Source organism: Hyperoodon ampullatus (genome assembly GCF_949752795.1).
Source record: "Hyperoodon ampullatus genome assembly, chromosome: 10".
Taxonomy (NCBI): domain Eukaryota; kingdom Metazoa; phylum Chordata; class Mammalia; order Artiodactyla; family Ziphiidae; genus Hyperoodon; species Hyperoodon ampullatus.
In genome coordinates this window covers 64,829,045-64,847,391 of record NC_136923.1, presented here as the reverse complement: position 1 = coordinate 64,847,391, position 18,347 = coordinate 64,829,045, and the positions used below count along the sequence as shown (strand labels likewise).

Below are 18,347 nucleotides of genomic sequence, written 5' to 3'. Positions count from 1 at the left end.
AAACGTATTAGGACAACATGTGTGATTCCCTTTCTGGAACTCAGAGGTGAGCCAAAGAGGGAAGCCCCTTTGGCCCATGAGTCTAATAGACCATTTCTGAATTCTCATCCTGAAACAGGGCTAGGTAGGTTTATTTCTACTAAATGTTTCACTTCTGGAATCCTCAGCCCTTCCATCCTGATGCAGAATAAGCTCTAGAGCAACCCTGCCTGGCAATAGAGAGCCAGCTGTAATCACGCTAAAGGACAGAGCCTCATAACTCATTTTCTAAAATGTTTCCTAAAAGTGGAGGAAAAACCGATAGGAAATTTGAGATACGATCACAAACAGTTGTGAAAATGATGTTTGAAAAGACTGAGAGACTAGGTCACTGTAGAGATCAGTCTTAGCTTACTCTTAAAGCCATTTTTATTTTTTATTGCCATTCGCATATGTAGTTTGCTGCAAGAAACAAAACAAAACAAAAACAACAAAAAACCCTGGAGAGTTAATTACCATCATGCCACACAGTTAATTTTCTTTCAAGCATGTAACAATTTCTAAAGAATTCTGAGAACATTTGTTCCGTTGGAAAACTAAATTTCATCTTCTCTGTCATAACTTTGTTCCCAGTAAAAAGCCAGGATAATGAAGAAAAAATCAGTTTTGTGAAGGAAAACACTTTCCTTTCATGAAGTTTCTAAATATCATTTGCCCACTTTTCATGGAATAAAACTGACACCCATTGAATACATGTGTTGTGTGTCTGAATAGTTTTAATTAGTTATCATTTGCACTTCCCTTTAAGTGACTTTTTAAAGTTTTGAGCTACAAAATAATGCATAAATGTCTAGATTACCAGGACCCAAATTGGAATTTGGAAGAATGGGACTGGCTGATTCATATTTGCTATATGACCATCACATTTGTCCTTTTAAACTTGATTTATTAGGCCCACATTCTAGAGTATATTTTATTGTGCTGCAATGGCTACTAATGAATTCTTTGATAGTGGCTTTTTGTCACAGACATCTTTCTTGACTCAGGTAACCTAACGTGTTGGGATATTCTCCTGTTGGAGAGCTTGCTTTTACATCAAGTGACATTTATCATTATCTAAGGCCAGCTGCCTGACTTCTCTTCAGTGCTCTGTTTATGGGGTTTGAACATCTATAAATGGAAACACTAGCTAACCAGAAATTATCGCCAGGGCTTTCTGATAGTGTCCTGGGCTCTCACAAGTTGGAATGTCCTGCAATATCTAACACGTAAGCACGTCACATTGTTTTCTAGACAGAATCGGAATCTCACTTTTTCTGTCTTTCTCTCTTATTCTCTTTCAACATGGAATTTGAAAAGCATGAAAAAGGAAGCTTATTAAACCAGAATTTAGAGGAGAAACTGACGGTAAGACTGGTGAGATTTCGCAAACACAGCTTTATGATGTGACTAACAGAGTAAAAATCAGCTGTCATAGTTTGGAAAAGTTGTACCAGGCAACCTATGTTTCCATGTTTTTCTGGTCACCAACCTTGAAATGAATGAATTTCAAGGGCTTTACTGAAAACAACGTAATAAAATTATTAATGCGTTGTCATTACCAGAATGTGGGCAAATTTGATTAAGTTAATGATGTGGTTTATCTCCATTTTTAAAACCAGAATCCACTTATTTTGAGCGCTTGTTGTGATTGTCTCAATACTGGGAGATTGTTGTCTTTACTGATATGAGGTTTAACGAATGTTCAAAGCCCAGTTTCTCTCAGAGATACCAGGAATATATGTCAGGGGAAATATAAGAGTTATGGACTGTTTTAATGTTTTATGGAATAAGTTAATGATCTTCTGGTGTAAGGATGAAGTTTACCCTTCAAAAAGTTTTTAGTTTTTGGCTATAAATGTTGTAAAAGTAGCTTTACCTTGTTGTTAAGAAATTCAATGTCAATGAACATAGTGGTCACTTCTATTTGCTCAAACATAAAATATACTGTAACCTAGAGTGGAATGTATTGTTCATGGTCCACTTGATGAGTATAGGAGGCTAATTATGTTTGTAAAGTTACTGTGGCTTCACAGTTAATGTTAGAACAGGACCGGCTAATTTTAAAAGCAGTGTAAGTAGCAAAAAGTAAAACCATATTGGGTTTAAGACCGTGGCTTCTTAAACTCGTGAGACTGCATTGTTCTGGATTTCTGACGTTCAGATGTATGCACTAGTAGTAATATTCTTGAAAGATAGAAAAAAGAACCATACTGGGTTGAAAACTCTTAAGGTGTATTAGAATTTCAAGGTCTTGAAGAAATACATTGGATAAAATACAACATTTTCTTAAAGGATTCGGGTCATTTTGAATATCGACTGTGGACCTCTATTCTAGGTGGTTGTTTAAACATGTCGTGGCCATAGACTACTTTGCTTTTTGACTGTTTTGAAAAGCCATGTGTTATTGTAGAACTAACCAGGGGTTTTGAGTCAGAAAGATCTGGTGCGAATTCTCACTCCATAACTTCTAAATGTAGGACAATGGGATTTTGTTTAAGCTTTTTGAATCTCAGTTAACTTACTTGTTGATGGGGAGCAGTAATACCTAATTTGAAGGCTGTCATGAGCATTAAAAACTATAATGTATGTGAAGTCCCTCAGCTGAGACTGATGTTTTCAAACTGTTTCTGGCCTGACTTACTTAGCAAGTACATACCCAGGGTTTGTTTATATAGAAAGAGAAGGCTGAAATGCATTTCAAAGTAAAGGGAAAACTCAGATATGTTAACCATAATGGCTTAGTGGTTATAAAACCTTTATGGAACCAGACAGAGGGTAAATAAAACACGAATAAGAGTTGCTATGAATTAGTGTGAAATTTAACCCAGAGCTCCCTGGCAATCTCTTACAGGAAGTTTTGCAAATAAACATAGTGGATATGGGGCACGTGAACAAAAGTGAAAATGATCTCTTGGTGTATAAAAATTTCACTGCCTGGGAGGTCACACATTCTGCATGCCGGACTCTACCTGGAACACATCTGTGAATCTAGAAGTAAGCAAAATCCTCTCCTTAGAGGGAGTAGCTGCCACAGAATTCATGGACTTTATTCTGGAGGGGAAGCCTAGGTCTGGCCTCTGATTAATTTCCAGAAGACTGGAGGAAAATCTGGGGCCAATCAAAAGGCACCAGAATATCCAATCTGTACTGAGCAGAAACTGTTCTCAGGGAGGGAGGGAACACAGTAAATAAAGTTCAGTACTTGGGGAAGTTACCTGTACAGATAAATAACAAGTAAATAATAAGTAAAATTCAGGCAAGAAATTCTGACTATGCTCTGAACTCTTACTTTTAGATTATTAAATGCATCAACAAAGAATTTCACTTACATTGATCTTCAACTGAAATTTCTTAAAGAAAAGGAACAATTCATGTATTAACATAGTAAAAATGGTCATGCACTTCAGGGCATTCTGACATCATAATGGTTTCTTTCTCTAAAAGATGATAAGAACAAATAGATCTCACACATAAGTCTAATAATTTCTATCACATTAGTATAATATATCTCAAGAGACAATTCTATCTCCCAAGCAATAAATGTTCAGTAATATCACAAAAATAATGATAATGAGAAGGGTGTTGCATCCAACTCATTTTATATTGATGCTTGTTAGAAGCAAATTAACATAGTAGTCAATTGCTGAGTATCATCAATATTGCTTTTTTGAGTAAAGGTAACTCTCTGAGATTGAGAAAGAAATTTGTCATCTGACAGGTTTTTTTAAACAGGATGTATCTAACATAAGAAGGTAAAAACTTGTATTTTAAATAAAATTCTATCTTTAATATTTAAAAATTTTTTGACTTATTTTAAATTTGAGGGTGAAAGACTTATCTGATGCCATGCAGATTTCCTTAGGATTTCACAAAAAAAAGCATTCTTCTCAATTTTAGGAAAAGAGAATCCTGCCATTTTAAATACAATGAAAGAGAAAAGACACTGAATAAAAAACTATGGGTAAAATATAAAAACACAAAGTATACATTTAAAAATTCTGTGGTAATTCAGTGAAGGGTAGCACTTTAAGGTTATATTAGTTATCAATTCATAGGTTCATTAATACAAATAAAATTAATTATTTTCTAAGAAGAAATCTGTTAGCAAATAAAACACAGAAGCGCTGTTTTGGTTATAATTCCTGTTGTTATTAACTGATGACAAGTCTGAGTTTTGTTTGGAGCATCTTCAGAGATGCAACCTAGTGTCTATTAGGTAGGATTGTCCTCAGAAAGAAACAAAAAAGAGGCTTTCAGATCAGTACACATTCCTGAATGCCTAGTTGGAACAAGACAAGTACTAAGGACTGCAGCAGAACATGCATGATAAAGAAAGTCTTGGCCATCAAGGAGATTATTGTTTTGATTATTTTTTAGTAGATTATAAAAGAATAATGGTAAGTTTTAGTAGCTTAGACGTATTCTAAGTGTACTAAACAAAAACATTCCAAATTATTTTTTCTCACATAGACTAGGGACAACAAGATTATAATTACCCATCAGAATGTCTTAGCAATGGGAACAATTGTAAAGTATTTTATGCAGTAACATATTTCATTTCATTATAAATGTCTACTGTTGGAGGAGGTCATGGGGAGGACATGACCTCTGGTTGACCCAAGAGCAGGACCCAGGCAGTGGAAGTCTCCTCACCCTTCCCCTGTGCTTAGAATGTGCATTCTGCCCACAGTGGGAGCTGTTCCAAGGACGTAGCCTTGAGAGGAACATGATGCTGAGACCAGCTGGGTGGTACCATCTGACTGAACCCAGTTACGACCTCTCTATAAACCCTTAAGATTCTGGCAAGCGATCCAGGGGATCCAATCCTCTTGCTGATGCCCGAGACAAGCCTGGTATATAAGTTCCCTGCTTATTAAACCTGCTACCCACCAATCTGGAGTGTCTACCTCTTCTCCAGTCTCTCCTTGCCCTCCCTGCATGGGGACCAGTTTCAAATTTCACCCGGAAAGCTCCCAAGGCTTCAAACCAGCATCTATATATCTATTTTTCTAACTGTATCTAACTAGGGTCCCTGGTAACAGGTACTCAGTAGGTGCTGACATACCTGAAAAAAAAGTGTATACTGCTGCTGTTTTTGGTGAGCTACCTAGATATTATTTTCAGTATAGCTTGAGTGTTGTTTCTGATCTATAAGTAATTCCAGACAAGATAGCACCACATAATAAAATAAGTGGTAAATTTAGGGTTGTAATTCTCTGGAGGTAAGGTACTGAATCTCTCTATCTTTATATCATAATTGATTGCCTTAAATCCTTAATAAACTAATTTTGATGATGACCAAAATGAAGGGAAATGAAAACAAATGAATGAACAATGTGACATCTCCTTTTCTTTGACATTTGATTATTTATTTTGAAAACTTTCTTCCATTTCTTTGCATTTGTAAGAGTGGATCAATGACTCTTGCTATGTTCTGGATTTTACTCAGAAAGTTGCCTTGGATGTCCATTGTATCTGATCATTTTGATGGTAGAGGATGTGAGTTAATTTGTTCTGAAACCTTAACTCCCCCATGCTGCTGGCTCATTTGTTTTTATGGGTGGCACCATCATGGAGCTTGGTAGGCATTTGGGCATCTCTAAAAATGCTGCTGGTCTCTCAGGCATGTCTGTGGTGCCTACTATGCATTCTATACCCCTATTTGGCACCCCTGCCAAGATGACCCATTCGTCATCAGTATATTTTGAATTCACTATTCCCTTTTCTCCAGAGAGGGTCAGAGCTCTGTAATAAGTTGACACCTAGCATACTCTGTGGAAATAATTATTTTCAAAAAACAGATGGGTGGTAATGAACACGATTTTATAGTAAATGCCTCAATAAGCATCCCTCGACTGGAAGGCAAACAGGAAACTCAGAACTAGGGTTCTCTGAATTTCTGAGCTCAGTGTCACTTCTGAAGTTTTAGTAAGATCAGTTATGTTGTTCCCATGACTTATGGGGATAAGAACTCTCTGAGAACTCAGTAAAGGCGATATAGGCTTGATCAGTCTGTACCAGGTATTCAGAAGTTCACTGATTAAGACATGTTCTCCAAAGTACTGAAACAGCCCTCAAGCATTATGAGTAGTAAGAAGAGTCTTGTTTCACCCTGGCTGAAGATGCATAGTTGCAAAGAGTAACCATGAATCCTGATCATTTGGCAGATCAAAGTGAAAAACTAAATAATGGCTCTTAAAGCACTCTTTCATAAGAAATAATCCCACTCTAACCTCTCTCTGCCCTCCTCTCCATAGAGTTAGTAACAAAAGTTTAAAAATTCCTGAAGAATATGTAGCATGATATAAAAAAAGGAGGGAAGAGACGAGATGCCATGATGGTGGTGGATCACAGGAATCAATGGGAAATACACTCAGCAGTAGGAATAGAGTCTTAATGGGCATCATTGCAGAATGAGGTGAGACTGGGAAAATAATGAGTTAAGGTAGGAGAGAGCATGCAGGTGTTCTGAGGACCAGCCTACCCTATGTATGAAAATCGGAACAGAGAACCTATGCCTCTGTGTGTGTGTGTGTGTCTGTGTGTTTGTGTATGTGTGTGATTGTATGGTGCTGAAGACTTCTTATTCCAAAGAAGAGGCCTTCTTCTCTCTTCCTAAGTGTCATCTGGTGTGGTGAAAAGCATGTTGTATTTGAGTCTAGGACCAGTATTTGTGGGAAAGTTGTTTGTGTGGCTTTTGACAAATCACTTAACCTTTGGTGTCCTTATTTACGAGGTGAGAGGCTGGGTTGGATTTTCCAAGATTGCTACTCTATCTAAAACTTTATGAGTCTGTAGAAAAATACCCTTTGGCTGTGTGCTGATTAAATCCTTGCCATACCAAACAATGCCTCTTTATACAAACATTGAAATAATTTATATTTTTATGTCATCACTGACTGAATGTAAAATGTAAAATAGAAGTCCTCGTGATTAGATTAAACCTTCCTTGCAGTAGGAAGTTCACAGTTCAGTACTCACGAATTGAATTGCATATATTTTCGATGTTTTCACTGAGAAATGAGAAATGACAAAGATTTGAGAAGAATTGAGGACTGAATCATGGAGGAAAATTATGGAATAGATGGAGAAAGAAGCATGTAAATGCCTCAATATTAATATTGAGATATTATCGAAATAAGACATTCTATTTTCTTACGATATAACATAAAATAAAGTGGACACTTTATTGTCATCGGGAATAACAATTTAGAAAATATGAGCTCTGTGTTTTAAATGTTATTTCTAAGATGGTTTGTTTAGGGCATATTCATTCCCTTTTGTAGTTCTCGCTGCTCCCTGCAATGTGCCTGACACAGATAACTTGGTCCCTTTGCAACTCTAATTTTAGTCTCTTTTGCAACTCTAATTTTAGTCCCTTTTGCATCACTGAGGTTGGGGAAAAAGTAGATTGCACACGAATGGCAAAATCCTAGTCACCCTTATGATTTTTCTTTTTCCTTGAAGAAAAAAATGAGGGCTGTGCCTGTTAGAACCCAGGGAGGGGAGGTGAAGAGTAAAGTGAAACTGATGAGGATCCAGATTTATACCTTATGGTTCACATGAAGTTCTTGAAGCCATCCAGTCTTTTGAAAACCACTGCTAATTAAAGCAGTGTCTGCTGATAATGTAAGTCTGAGATGCACTGTTTGAATGGATCTTTTGCTAAAGCTCTGTGTTATGGTGAGTAACAGAAGAGGGATGGATGACAGGCTTTAACCGAGCTGTGATTTCACAGTGACATTCATAATACCCTGTACGTGTGGTGAGATAGTTTCTAGGTTCTCATTGTGGGAATTACAGTGACTTACCTAGCAAGTTCTGTTCTGAGTATGGCTCCCCCCAAGAAATGACAAATAGACTGCTGTATTAGTGATGGAATTATATTTGAGAGCCATGGGCTTTATTTTGCTATCTGATCTTCATAAAAATAAGGAGAAGATTTTTTAAAATGACAAGAGAATGTATGTGGTTTAACTGCTGTTTTCTCTCTTTTATTTATAACCTATTTTTCTCAAGGGTCCTCTCATCAATTTCCTTTTCAGTTAGTGGGTGTTTCCTTGTATGGGTAGCTTCTGGGGAAGACATCACTGCAGATTGTTCTCCGAAACAAGCTGGATGTCAGGATGTAGCCATTCAGAGACCACTTCATGTTCTTAAATACTGACTTGATGACATTTATTTTTGGAGCAGATGAGAGAGCCCATAGGATTGCTTCCCTGAACCTGGTATAATTTCCTGGGATATCACAACATCATGGGGAAGCTGAATGAGAAAATGTCAGCATGAATTAATAAGCTTATCACAGGGAGTGGGGAGCTCTTTTAGAAAGTGTGAAGGAAATATGGAAAATCAAGTGTTTCCGTTTCTGTTTTGTTTTTCCAGTGGAGCTCAGATTTCAATCTGGGAATTCCTGTATGTTTTGTTGTTCTATTTGCTTCTCCTTATTTATTCATTCATTCATTCATCCAGCCTGGGAGTCCTCTGCATGTAGCTTGCCGACCACGTGGCTGCCTGTACTCCTTTGCAGGGGGTGTGGAAGGAGAAGGGGGGATGGGTCTAAGAAACCTCCAATGAATTCTCTCCTTTGCAAATCTACTACAGTCATGCCCTGTGGAATTTGCCTTCCTTGACTCTTGTGCCTCCAGGGTTTGGAAAGGCATCTTTTAGGGTCCCTTCCTGCCTGCAGCTCTGCTTCATAGAGCAATACACTTCCATCCCCTTTTTATCTTCTAGAAATTTACAATATGGTCTTTCATGCTGATTGCCCTCCCATGCCAGATCTCTTATTGTTGTGGGTTTATTCTTTTAAATTCCTTTCCTCTCCTTTTAATGAGGTGCAGGGAAGGATGTGAAGGAAACTCCTGGGTTCCATCAGCCATCTTGAACCAGAAGACCCTTGACTTATTTTTAAAGCTCTTCCTCAATGCTTTGTGTTGGAACATCTTTTCAATAGGTAGGGAGTGTTGGAAACATCCTGATTCTTCATTGAGAGAGAGGCATTATGTAGAAGTGTTGTATAAGCTATGGTACATGGCATGCCAAGAAATATTCTGAGCATATAACTAAAAGAATTATGCTGTTTCTAAAACTTTGAAAATTGAAAATTAAGAAAGTTATAGTTTTGACCCTTCTTCTTTGTGCCATAGTGATCATGATGGTTAAATTCAGGGACTCTGTGGTGAGGACTCTTGTGTGTTCAACCTATGTCAAATTATGTCAGCTTCAGTTTCCTTACCTTGCTCCAAGAACAGGTTGTATTTACAATTCCCTTGTGAAAATTAAGTACTATGAAAAATGGCGATTAATTAGATATTTTCAGATACCAGGAACCTCTACCACTAGCAGTTACATTTAACGAGATGCTTAGGATGTCAATAAAATCTGCACTATCCTTTGAGGATTACTATGTTTATTTTTGAGGAGTTTATATTTTGCTAAGATTCATTTTCTCTTTCTACCAAATACCAATGCTGCGAGGTAGATTATCCCTAACATACTCTGACGTATAAATTGTAGACTCTGGATGAGGTACAGCGTATCTATTCTGGAGATATCTGGAATCCTTGTGCATTTGGCTTTGGTTTGTTTTTATAATACTTGAGATGTAAAATGGATCGTTTTTTGTTTCCTATGTATTTAAAGTCCTAGGTAAAATTTTAGGATGATACTTACCCCTCACCTCCCCCCGCTTCCCCCCTTTCCCTTCTCTCTTTCTCCTTCTCCTCCACTCCTCCTCTTCTTCTTTCACTCCTCTCCCCCTCTTCCACCTCCCCCTCATCATTTTTCTCGTCATCCTGTCCTCCCACTTCTCCTCGTCCTCCTCCTTTCTACCTTCTTCTTCTTTGTCTTTGGATGTCCAAATGTTCCAAATGTTCCAGCACCATTTATTGGAAAGGCATATATACTCTAATTATCAACAATAGAAAGAATCCCACATATTATAGATTCTCTTTATCACCAGGGAAACATTTCATCATCTCAACAACAGCCACACATACTATTAATACTTATATATTTTTGCTATGACCTAGGCATCACTGTTTATACACACACACACACACACACACACACACACACATGATGTATAGCTCTACACAATAACCCCCAAAGTTGATATTATTTCTGTTCTAGTTTTGTGTATGGGGAAACCAAGGTAAGAGAAATTAGTTACACAGTTAGTAAATGGTAGAGCTCATTTCAAATCCAGGCTGTCTCCAAGTCCATGCACTCAACTACCATATCATGTTGCCTCTAAACTCAATTTTCTTTATGGTTAAATTTGCACAAGAATACATTTGGGATAAATTTATGTAACAACTTATTTGCTTTCTAATTAGTGTTTGGGTCCAAATAACAAATAATGCTCCTATAGGAACACTAAAAATGATGGACTGAAACATTAGTTTAATTAAAGACTCAGATGGACATGATTACTGTTTTAGAAAGATTATAGGAAATATTTTCTGAATGAGGCATTTGCAATATTTTGCAAGTCTGAACTTTATAAGAACTTACTTTGAGATATCCTTCTACCTGAAACTTTATAACTTTAAAGAATGACAAGATAGTTTCAGGGGAACTTTTCTCATTTTTATGACCAACCATTTTAATTTCCTCTATGGTACTATTGGTATTTATTTGTAAGTATCAGAGTTCTTTATGTGATGGACGGATTTTTTTATTCTTATTTAATCAGGTGACCATGTGATTTATTATTCAAACAGGGATCCTTTTGAGAGTAAAAGGGGGCCCTATTAATAATTACTTCATGACAACTAACCAGGACTGTCCCAGACAAGCCAGGGCACATGGGCAGCTGATATTTAACTTACTCATGCATGGAGGCCAGGGAATCAATGATTCCAGGGGTCAGGGATGGTTTCTAGACTCTTGAAGAGTTGAAAGCATTCTCTAACAGATAAATGTCATTTGCTTCTGTTCTTAGCAAAAGGACAACTTGAATCCACTTACTGACATTCTTTTTAAGAGCTTGAACTTAGCTTTCCTTTTTGTGTATCAGGTTATCTTGTGTGATGGAGATAGAGATGGTCTTTTATGTCATTGCTTCAGGGCTACAGAGTTAGTGGTGCAGCCATTGCCCTTGACTGTGAAGAGAGAGGGAGAGCTCAACCTAGTTTTCCTAAATGTTGGTTAATTTCACTTGTGAAATGAGAAGAATCCAGTAAGAGAAAGAGAAGGGCCATAAACAAATAGCTGCAGTTTTATCAATTTCCCAGTGGATAGAATATTATATCCCTTTATCCAAAGGTGTGGAAGCATTTTGTTCAAAGGTGTAAACGGTATTCTTTTTTTCCCACAGCATCACAAATCTTGTCATGCTGTTACTAGGGAACATTAAATGTTGCTCTTTTCCTTGGCCTCTTTTTCTCTGAGTGAAGCCAAATAGAATTGTGGAAAGAATGAGGAAAGCTTGACCATCAATTTAATCATGGTTGAGACAAGTCACTTAACTTCCCTGGGTCTCAATTTCCTTACCCGTAAAAAGAAAATATTAAACTGGATCATTTGAGGTTCCTCCCAGTTTTAATTTATGTGATTCTATGACCTCCTGGGAAGGTAGAGCTTAGATTCTTGAAAGTTCTGATGGACATACCATGCCTAGATTTCATGCCTCACCTACAGAAAGGGGAAAATCCAAATCCTTTTGGGGTTTTTACCACAGGGAATGACACTCGTACAAGTATATTTAATTGTTGAGGTTGAACCTTTAAAAGCATAGGTCTGTATACCGTAAGAGAGCCATGTTATGAGGTCCCCATGCTGCAGTTAATAAGAACGGGCAATGTAGAAGAAGTATTGGGCAAAGATGAGAACATTTGCGAAAAAAGAACAGTTTATTGGTTTAAAAAAATGCCAGTTTCTCTCTCAGAATATTTGAGTTGGCTTAGCCCAGTGTACTTAGGGACAAAGGGATACTATACATGGTGGTGAAGAACCCTGGCTTTACAGTCACACTGACATAATTCCTGGCTCTCACGGTTCACTGTGTCATGTGGGGCATTTAACCTTGTCAAGTGTATTAACTTGTAATCAAGTTTATTAACTGCTTTAAATGTCAGACTCCTTGTCTGTGAAGGGAAGATAATAATAGCTCTCATAACAAAGGGTTATTGTTACAAATAACACATGTAAAAATCTTGATACCTATTTCCCTGTAATTCCAGCCAGTCACTAAAGTTTTAATGGGAAGATTCTTAGGCTAATTTACTTGTATTAGGAGGGTAGTCTAAATAGGTATTATAAGTAGACCCAAATATACTGACTTAACACTATGAAAATTAATTTTTCTCTCACACAACAGTCCTGGAAGGAGGGATGCAGGAAGAGAGGTTTCCAATGTGGTCCCCGGTGAGTACAGAGTAGAAACAGACACTTTGTTGTCAGGGCATCAGAGATGGGGGAGAAACACTCAGACCCTCTTGGGAGCGTGTGGATAATGCCAGGACTTACAAATGTTGTTTTGAGAGAGGAGGAAAGTGGTTGCTAGGGGTTGGGGCATGGGAGAAATTGAGAGAGATTGGTGAAGGGGTACAAACTTTCAGTTATAAGGTGACTAGGGTCTGAGGATCTAGTGTATAACATGGTGGTTATAGTTGATAACACTGTATCATATAGTTAAAATTTGCTAAAAGAGTAGAACTTAAATGTTCTCACCAAAGGGAAAAAAAGATAAATAGGTGAGGTTCTGGAGGTGTTAATCAAGTTAATGGGGGGAATCATTTCACAATGTACACATGTATCAAACCATCACAGTGTACACTTTAAATATCCTACAATTTTATTTGTCAATTATAACTCAGTAGAGCTGGAAAAAATGTTCCTTCAGTGTTACCCTTTGAGAATCCCAGGGGCATAGTAAAAATTTGTGATTCTTACTGATCTTGTCCTTGGTTGACACACAAGGCAAGGAGTAATCAAAAAGTTTGGGCAGGGCTTCCCTGGTGGCACAGTGGTTAAGAGTCCGCCTGCAGATGCAGGGGACATGGGTTCGTGCCCTGTTCTGGGAAGATCCCACATGCTGCGGAGCAGCTGGGCCCATGAGCCATGGCCGCTGAGCCTGCGTGTCCAGAGCCTGTGCTCCACAATGGGAGAGGCCACAACAGTGAGAGGCCCGCATACCACAAACAAACAAAAAGTTTGGGCAGTCGCTTATATGTAGAATCTAAAATACGGTAGGGAGGGTGGGAGGGAGGGAGATGCAAGAGGGAAGAGATACGGGAACATAAGTATATGTATAACTGACTCACTTTGTTATAAAGCAGAAACTAACACACCATTGTAAAGCAATTATACTCCAATAAAGATGTAAAAAAAATAAAATAAAATGACTGTCAAAAAAAAATACAACACAAATGAACTTATCTATGGAACAGAAACAGATTCACAGACATAGAGAATAGACTTGTGGTTGCCAAGAGGGGTAGGGGGTAGGGGGAAGGAAGGATTGGGAGTTTGGGATGAGCAGATGCAAACTATTATATATAGTATGGATAAACAACAAAGTCTTACTGTATAGCACAGGGAACTATATTCAATATCCTGTGATAAACCATAATGGAAAAGAATATGAATTACAGTGATAAACCATAATGGAAAAGAATATGAAATATATACATATATGTATAACTGGATCACTGTAGTATACATCAGAAATTAACACAACCTTGTAAATCAAATATACTTCAATAAAGTTAAAAACAAAGTTTGGGAGTCAGAAGGAGGTCTCTAATAGACTGTATTACTTTTTCCCATTTCATGTTCTGCTTTTGTTCTTACTTGATTAATAATTCTGTGTGTGCTCTGCAAAGGACAGGTAGTAAAGTTCACTGTGTTTCTATGATCCTGAGAGCTAGAGGACATGTTATACTGCTCCAGCTGCACATATATGAATTCCACATGCTTGGCATTTGGAATCTTGCTGATCTTCCGTTGCTTCCCTGGATTAGCTCTGTAACCCAACACAATTAAGTGGGTCCATATAGGGAATTTCCTCTCAAAGGACACCTGTAAGTCACTAAAATTGAGTGTATGCTTTTGTGTATATGTAGGGGTGTGTGTGTGTGTGTGAGTGAAAGAGGGGGGAGAGAGAGAGAGAGATTTAAAGCACAGTGAGAGATTTCTTGATAGATACCTCCAAATAATAACCTTTTTTCCCCATCATGATTTTGGGTTAAGGAAGTGTTGTTGTGAAGTGACAATGTCTATTACAAGGGCAGGGATGATATGTTCATCCTTGGGGGGATTTGTAGAAGTTTATCAAGTTTGTTGAGAAAGCAAAATGTCAGCAGGCTTGGGGGTGCCTTTTGAAAGGGGAAAGATCATTCTGATAAAGAGATGGATGGTTATTGCAAGGAAGATTGTGGGTAAAGGTCCCAACCAAGTTGCAAGTGCTGAGGGTTTAAAATATCATGTTGGATTCAGAGACGGAATCACAGTTCTGGTGCCTTCCAGCTATGGAGTCGTCTTTGGTCACTTTTTTTCAGTGAATCTTAATTTTCTCTTTTTAAGTATTGTTGCTAATATCTACTGATGATATTTTTATGATTTAATGGGAGATTAAATAAAGATACCACCTAGATCAAGGTGTATGGTGTTCAGAAAATTCTCATTTACACCTCCCCTGACTCCCCTGGTCCCTTAGAGTTCTGCCAAGGGTCAGCTCTGGTCCTGACATGTGGCCTGAGTACCCATCAAATACATACTAGACTATTGGATATGCCCTCGGATGTGTCATCAGTAGACTTGTTCTCCGATCTGACTCCCGTCTAAGTTAAGGTTACTGGTTTCATAGTGAGGTTTTCTCTTACATATGGTTGGAAGAATTGAAGCTCCTTGAGATAGATATGAAGATCTCAGAAGGCTCTCATTCATTCGTGGTGTTTTCTAGAAGACTGGCTGCCAAAATTGATTTGTGGATTACTGCTTGTCTGCGACAAGGTTTTACTCACTCCAGAGTAAATGAGAAAAATAAGAACAATGCAGTCTCCTTCATAAAACAATTTGTTTATTCAATTCATTCAATTCATTTAATTTAAATTAAATTCATTAAATTTGTCCTTTTTATGGGGAGAGTACATCTCTTCTCATTTTTTTGGTTTTAAAGTTTTCTTTCTACTTATAAAATGATGACGAATCTTTAAAATCAGTGACGGATCCATGAAGTTCCAGTGGAAAACCACTCTTTCTGACATTTTGGTCTCTGCATTCAGATGTCCTTAGAAAGATCTACTGGATTTTGTTTTGTTTTTGTTTTTGGCATTGTCAAACTGTGACTTCTTAGCATGTACTATATCGCATTTTCTTTTGTATCTTTTAGAATCCTAATTTTCTTACTTAACATACCAATTAGTTTTTGTTATGTATAAACACTCATTTTTTAATTTTTTATAATTCTTATCACATACGTAAGAAGGTACATTTACTTTTCACGTTAGGAAATTAGAATCAAAAACAACAAAGATTTTGAGCACATATCATGAGATAGACATGGTCCTTGGGATTTTATATGCATTGTTTCATTTTTACCTCACCACAGCCTTGCTTTATGTTCCCTAGGAATTTGAGATTTCTTTTTCTCTTATGGAACTGGAGGTGTTGTGGGTGGTAACTGAGAACTTGTAATATATCAAGTGTTCAGAATGTTCTTTTGGAGGAATTTTTTTATTAATGAAGCCCATGATTAAAGTTAAGATGGGTGTTTTATAAGAACCCTACTCAGAGAGAATCTCAAAAAGACCACAATCCCATCATGGAACTTAATAGAAATAGAGTTACTACTGGAAAATTTATCTCTAGTTGGAGTAGAAGAGGCATAATAACCATAAAAATCTATAAAACCAATTTAAATAATTTTTAAAGATTGACATGTTTTAGATCTTTGAACAATAAAAGTTTCACTTATAGGGCTTTCCTGGTGGCGCAGTGTTTGAGAGTCCGCCTGCTGATGCAGGGGACACGGGTTCGTGCCCCGGTCTGGGAAAATCCCATATGCCACGGAGCGGCTGGGCCCGTGAGCCATGGCCGTTGGGCCTGCGCGTCCGGAGCCTGTGCTCCGCAACGGGAGAGGCCACAACAGTGAGAGGCCCACATACCGCAAAAAAAAAAAAAAAAAAAAAAAAAGTTTCACTAATAAAGGTGATGAGCAAAATTGCAGGAGATCTTTGGAAGTTGGTGTTTCTGTCATTTTTGACCATGAAAAAGTTTAAGTTGTCTAAGTTTGACTTTCATCTTAGTTTTCTGGGTAATTTGTTAGAGAAAGTGTTACCGTGTGATGACATTTTATGAACTTTAAAACATTCTCCTCTGAAAACCATTCTGGGAGCTGCCATTTTAAAACAAACAAGCACAAATAAAATAACTCACGAGGAATAAATAGGTTAGATTTTAAGTGGGTGAATGTTACTGAAGTGTGTTAATGGCCGAGACTGATCTTAAAGCCAGAGTCCACTTGTCCTTCAAAAGGGAATGTCCTTGGGCTTGGCTGCAGTGTAGACTGTTGTGTCTCTCAGGTTTAAAGAAGTGACTGTCAGTGATGAAAACACAAATTAGAAAATTCTCTTTGACAAGAAAATTGAACATACACACACTACTATATATAAAATAGATCGTCAACAAGGACCTACTGTATAGCACAGGGAACTCTACTCAGTATTCTGTAATAACCTAAATGGGAAAAGAATCCAAAAAATAATGGACATATGTATATGTATCATTGAATCACTCTGCTGTACACCTGAAACTAACACAACACTGTGAATCAACTCTACTCCAATATAAAATAAATTTTTTGTAAAAAGTTAAAAAAAGAGAAAATTCTCTTTGGCATGGTGCTGACCTGTTGACCGTGATTTCAAAGAAGCAGATGGGTGGTGGGTCCATGTGTGAAACTGCATGATGCAGGTTTACTCAGTGATCTAAACAGGAAAGATACAACAATGAAGAGCCCTGTATTTAAATTCTGCCCTTAACTCTCCAAGTCTCTTTTGATTTTTTAAAAAATAGTCACCATGCTGTGCATTACATCCCCAGAATTTATTAATCTTATAAATGGAAGTTTGTACTTTTTGACCACCTTTACTCATTACCCACAGCCCACACCCTGTAAAATGAACTATAAAATGAAGTTGAAAAGAATAGAGGTAATGTAATAAATGCAGTGTGTGTTCTGTGTTATAGTGAGTTGTAGATGAACTGGTCAGCCATGCTAAAATGTTAACCATCTTTAGAGTAAAACCAAATAATAGCTACAGAGTTCTCCCCTTTTAAATGCTAGAACATTTAAAAATAAAACAGTGACAATGACAATATAAACACAGTACATTTGACCCAAGAGAGGATTTGACAGCACAGGCACTTGTTAGCAAGTTCTATTTTTGTGCTGAGTATAGTATGTTAAAAGATAAACTGAGGCATATTAAAAATGTTAAGAGTTTTATTTGAGCAAAAATCAATTGAATTGGGCAGCATCAAACCGGAAGTAATTAGGAGAACTCCACTGACAGGAACTGGGAGAGACGTGTACAGAGAAGAAGGGGAAGCAAAGCAAAGAAATGATCTGATGGGCTGTGGCTTAAGTGGCCACCTTATTTGGGAAAGTCTAGTTGGCTGCTTGTGACTGGTTGTCCTGAGTTTCGATTTCTTAACCTTGAGGTGTTTCAGGCTTAGGTTTTGGTTTGCTTATGGGGGCAGCTAAGGTGTTGAAGCCACTCAGTGTAATGGCCTCTTTGTTTTGTTGATTCAACAAGCAGAATTGTAGAGGTTTAAATATTGCCTCTCATGATCATTTTTGAACACTTACTGTGTGCAAGCCTACTTACTCTCATTCCTCAGTCATTCATTCATCTACTTTAACTACTTGAATGTCCTTTGAGCATCTGCTGTGGGCCAAGCATCACTCTAGGTACTGAGGATACAGGAGTGGACACAACCAACTGGACCACAGCCTTCATGGGACCAGCGTTATAGGGGAGGATAGTGAGAGAGCTGACAGTTGTCCATGAAACAAATGAATAAACAAGGTAATTTCAGGTAACAATAAATGGAAAAAGAAAATAAAACAGGAAGAAGGAATAGAGATAGATGGAAGCAAGAGAGTGAGTGGGGGTAACTCAGGAACCTTCAGGAAAGCCGCTCTCAGGAACTGACACTCCATGAGGAGGAGATGGGGTTGGGGGGGAGTATTCCTCACAGAAAAACAGGTGCAAAGGGTTCTCAGCATCTTATTTGTATATATTTCTCATTTTGCAACTGTGCAAGGCTGACTGTCCAAAGCAGCAGAGTGAGGAACTGGTGTGTTCTTTCCT

General features: G+C 37.7%; 1 protein-coding gene across 1 annotated transcript in view; it reads left to right on the top strand.

Annotated features, from left to right (window-relative positions):
• Positions 1-1,323: 1,323 nt before the first annotated feature.
• MLIP (muscular LMNA interacting protein) overlaps positions 1,324-18,347 on the top strand; it is a gene marked incomplete at both ends in the record, with an annotated part of 294,935 nt that continues 277,911 nt past the window's right edge. Inside the window, one exon of the mRNA XM_079712627.1 lies at positions 1,324-1,386. Coding sequence (XP_079568753.1) covers positions 1,324-1,386 — 63 coding nt within the window. The remainder of the gene's footprint in view (positions 1,387-18,347) is intronic.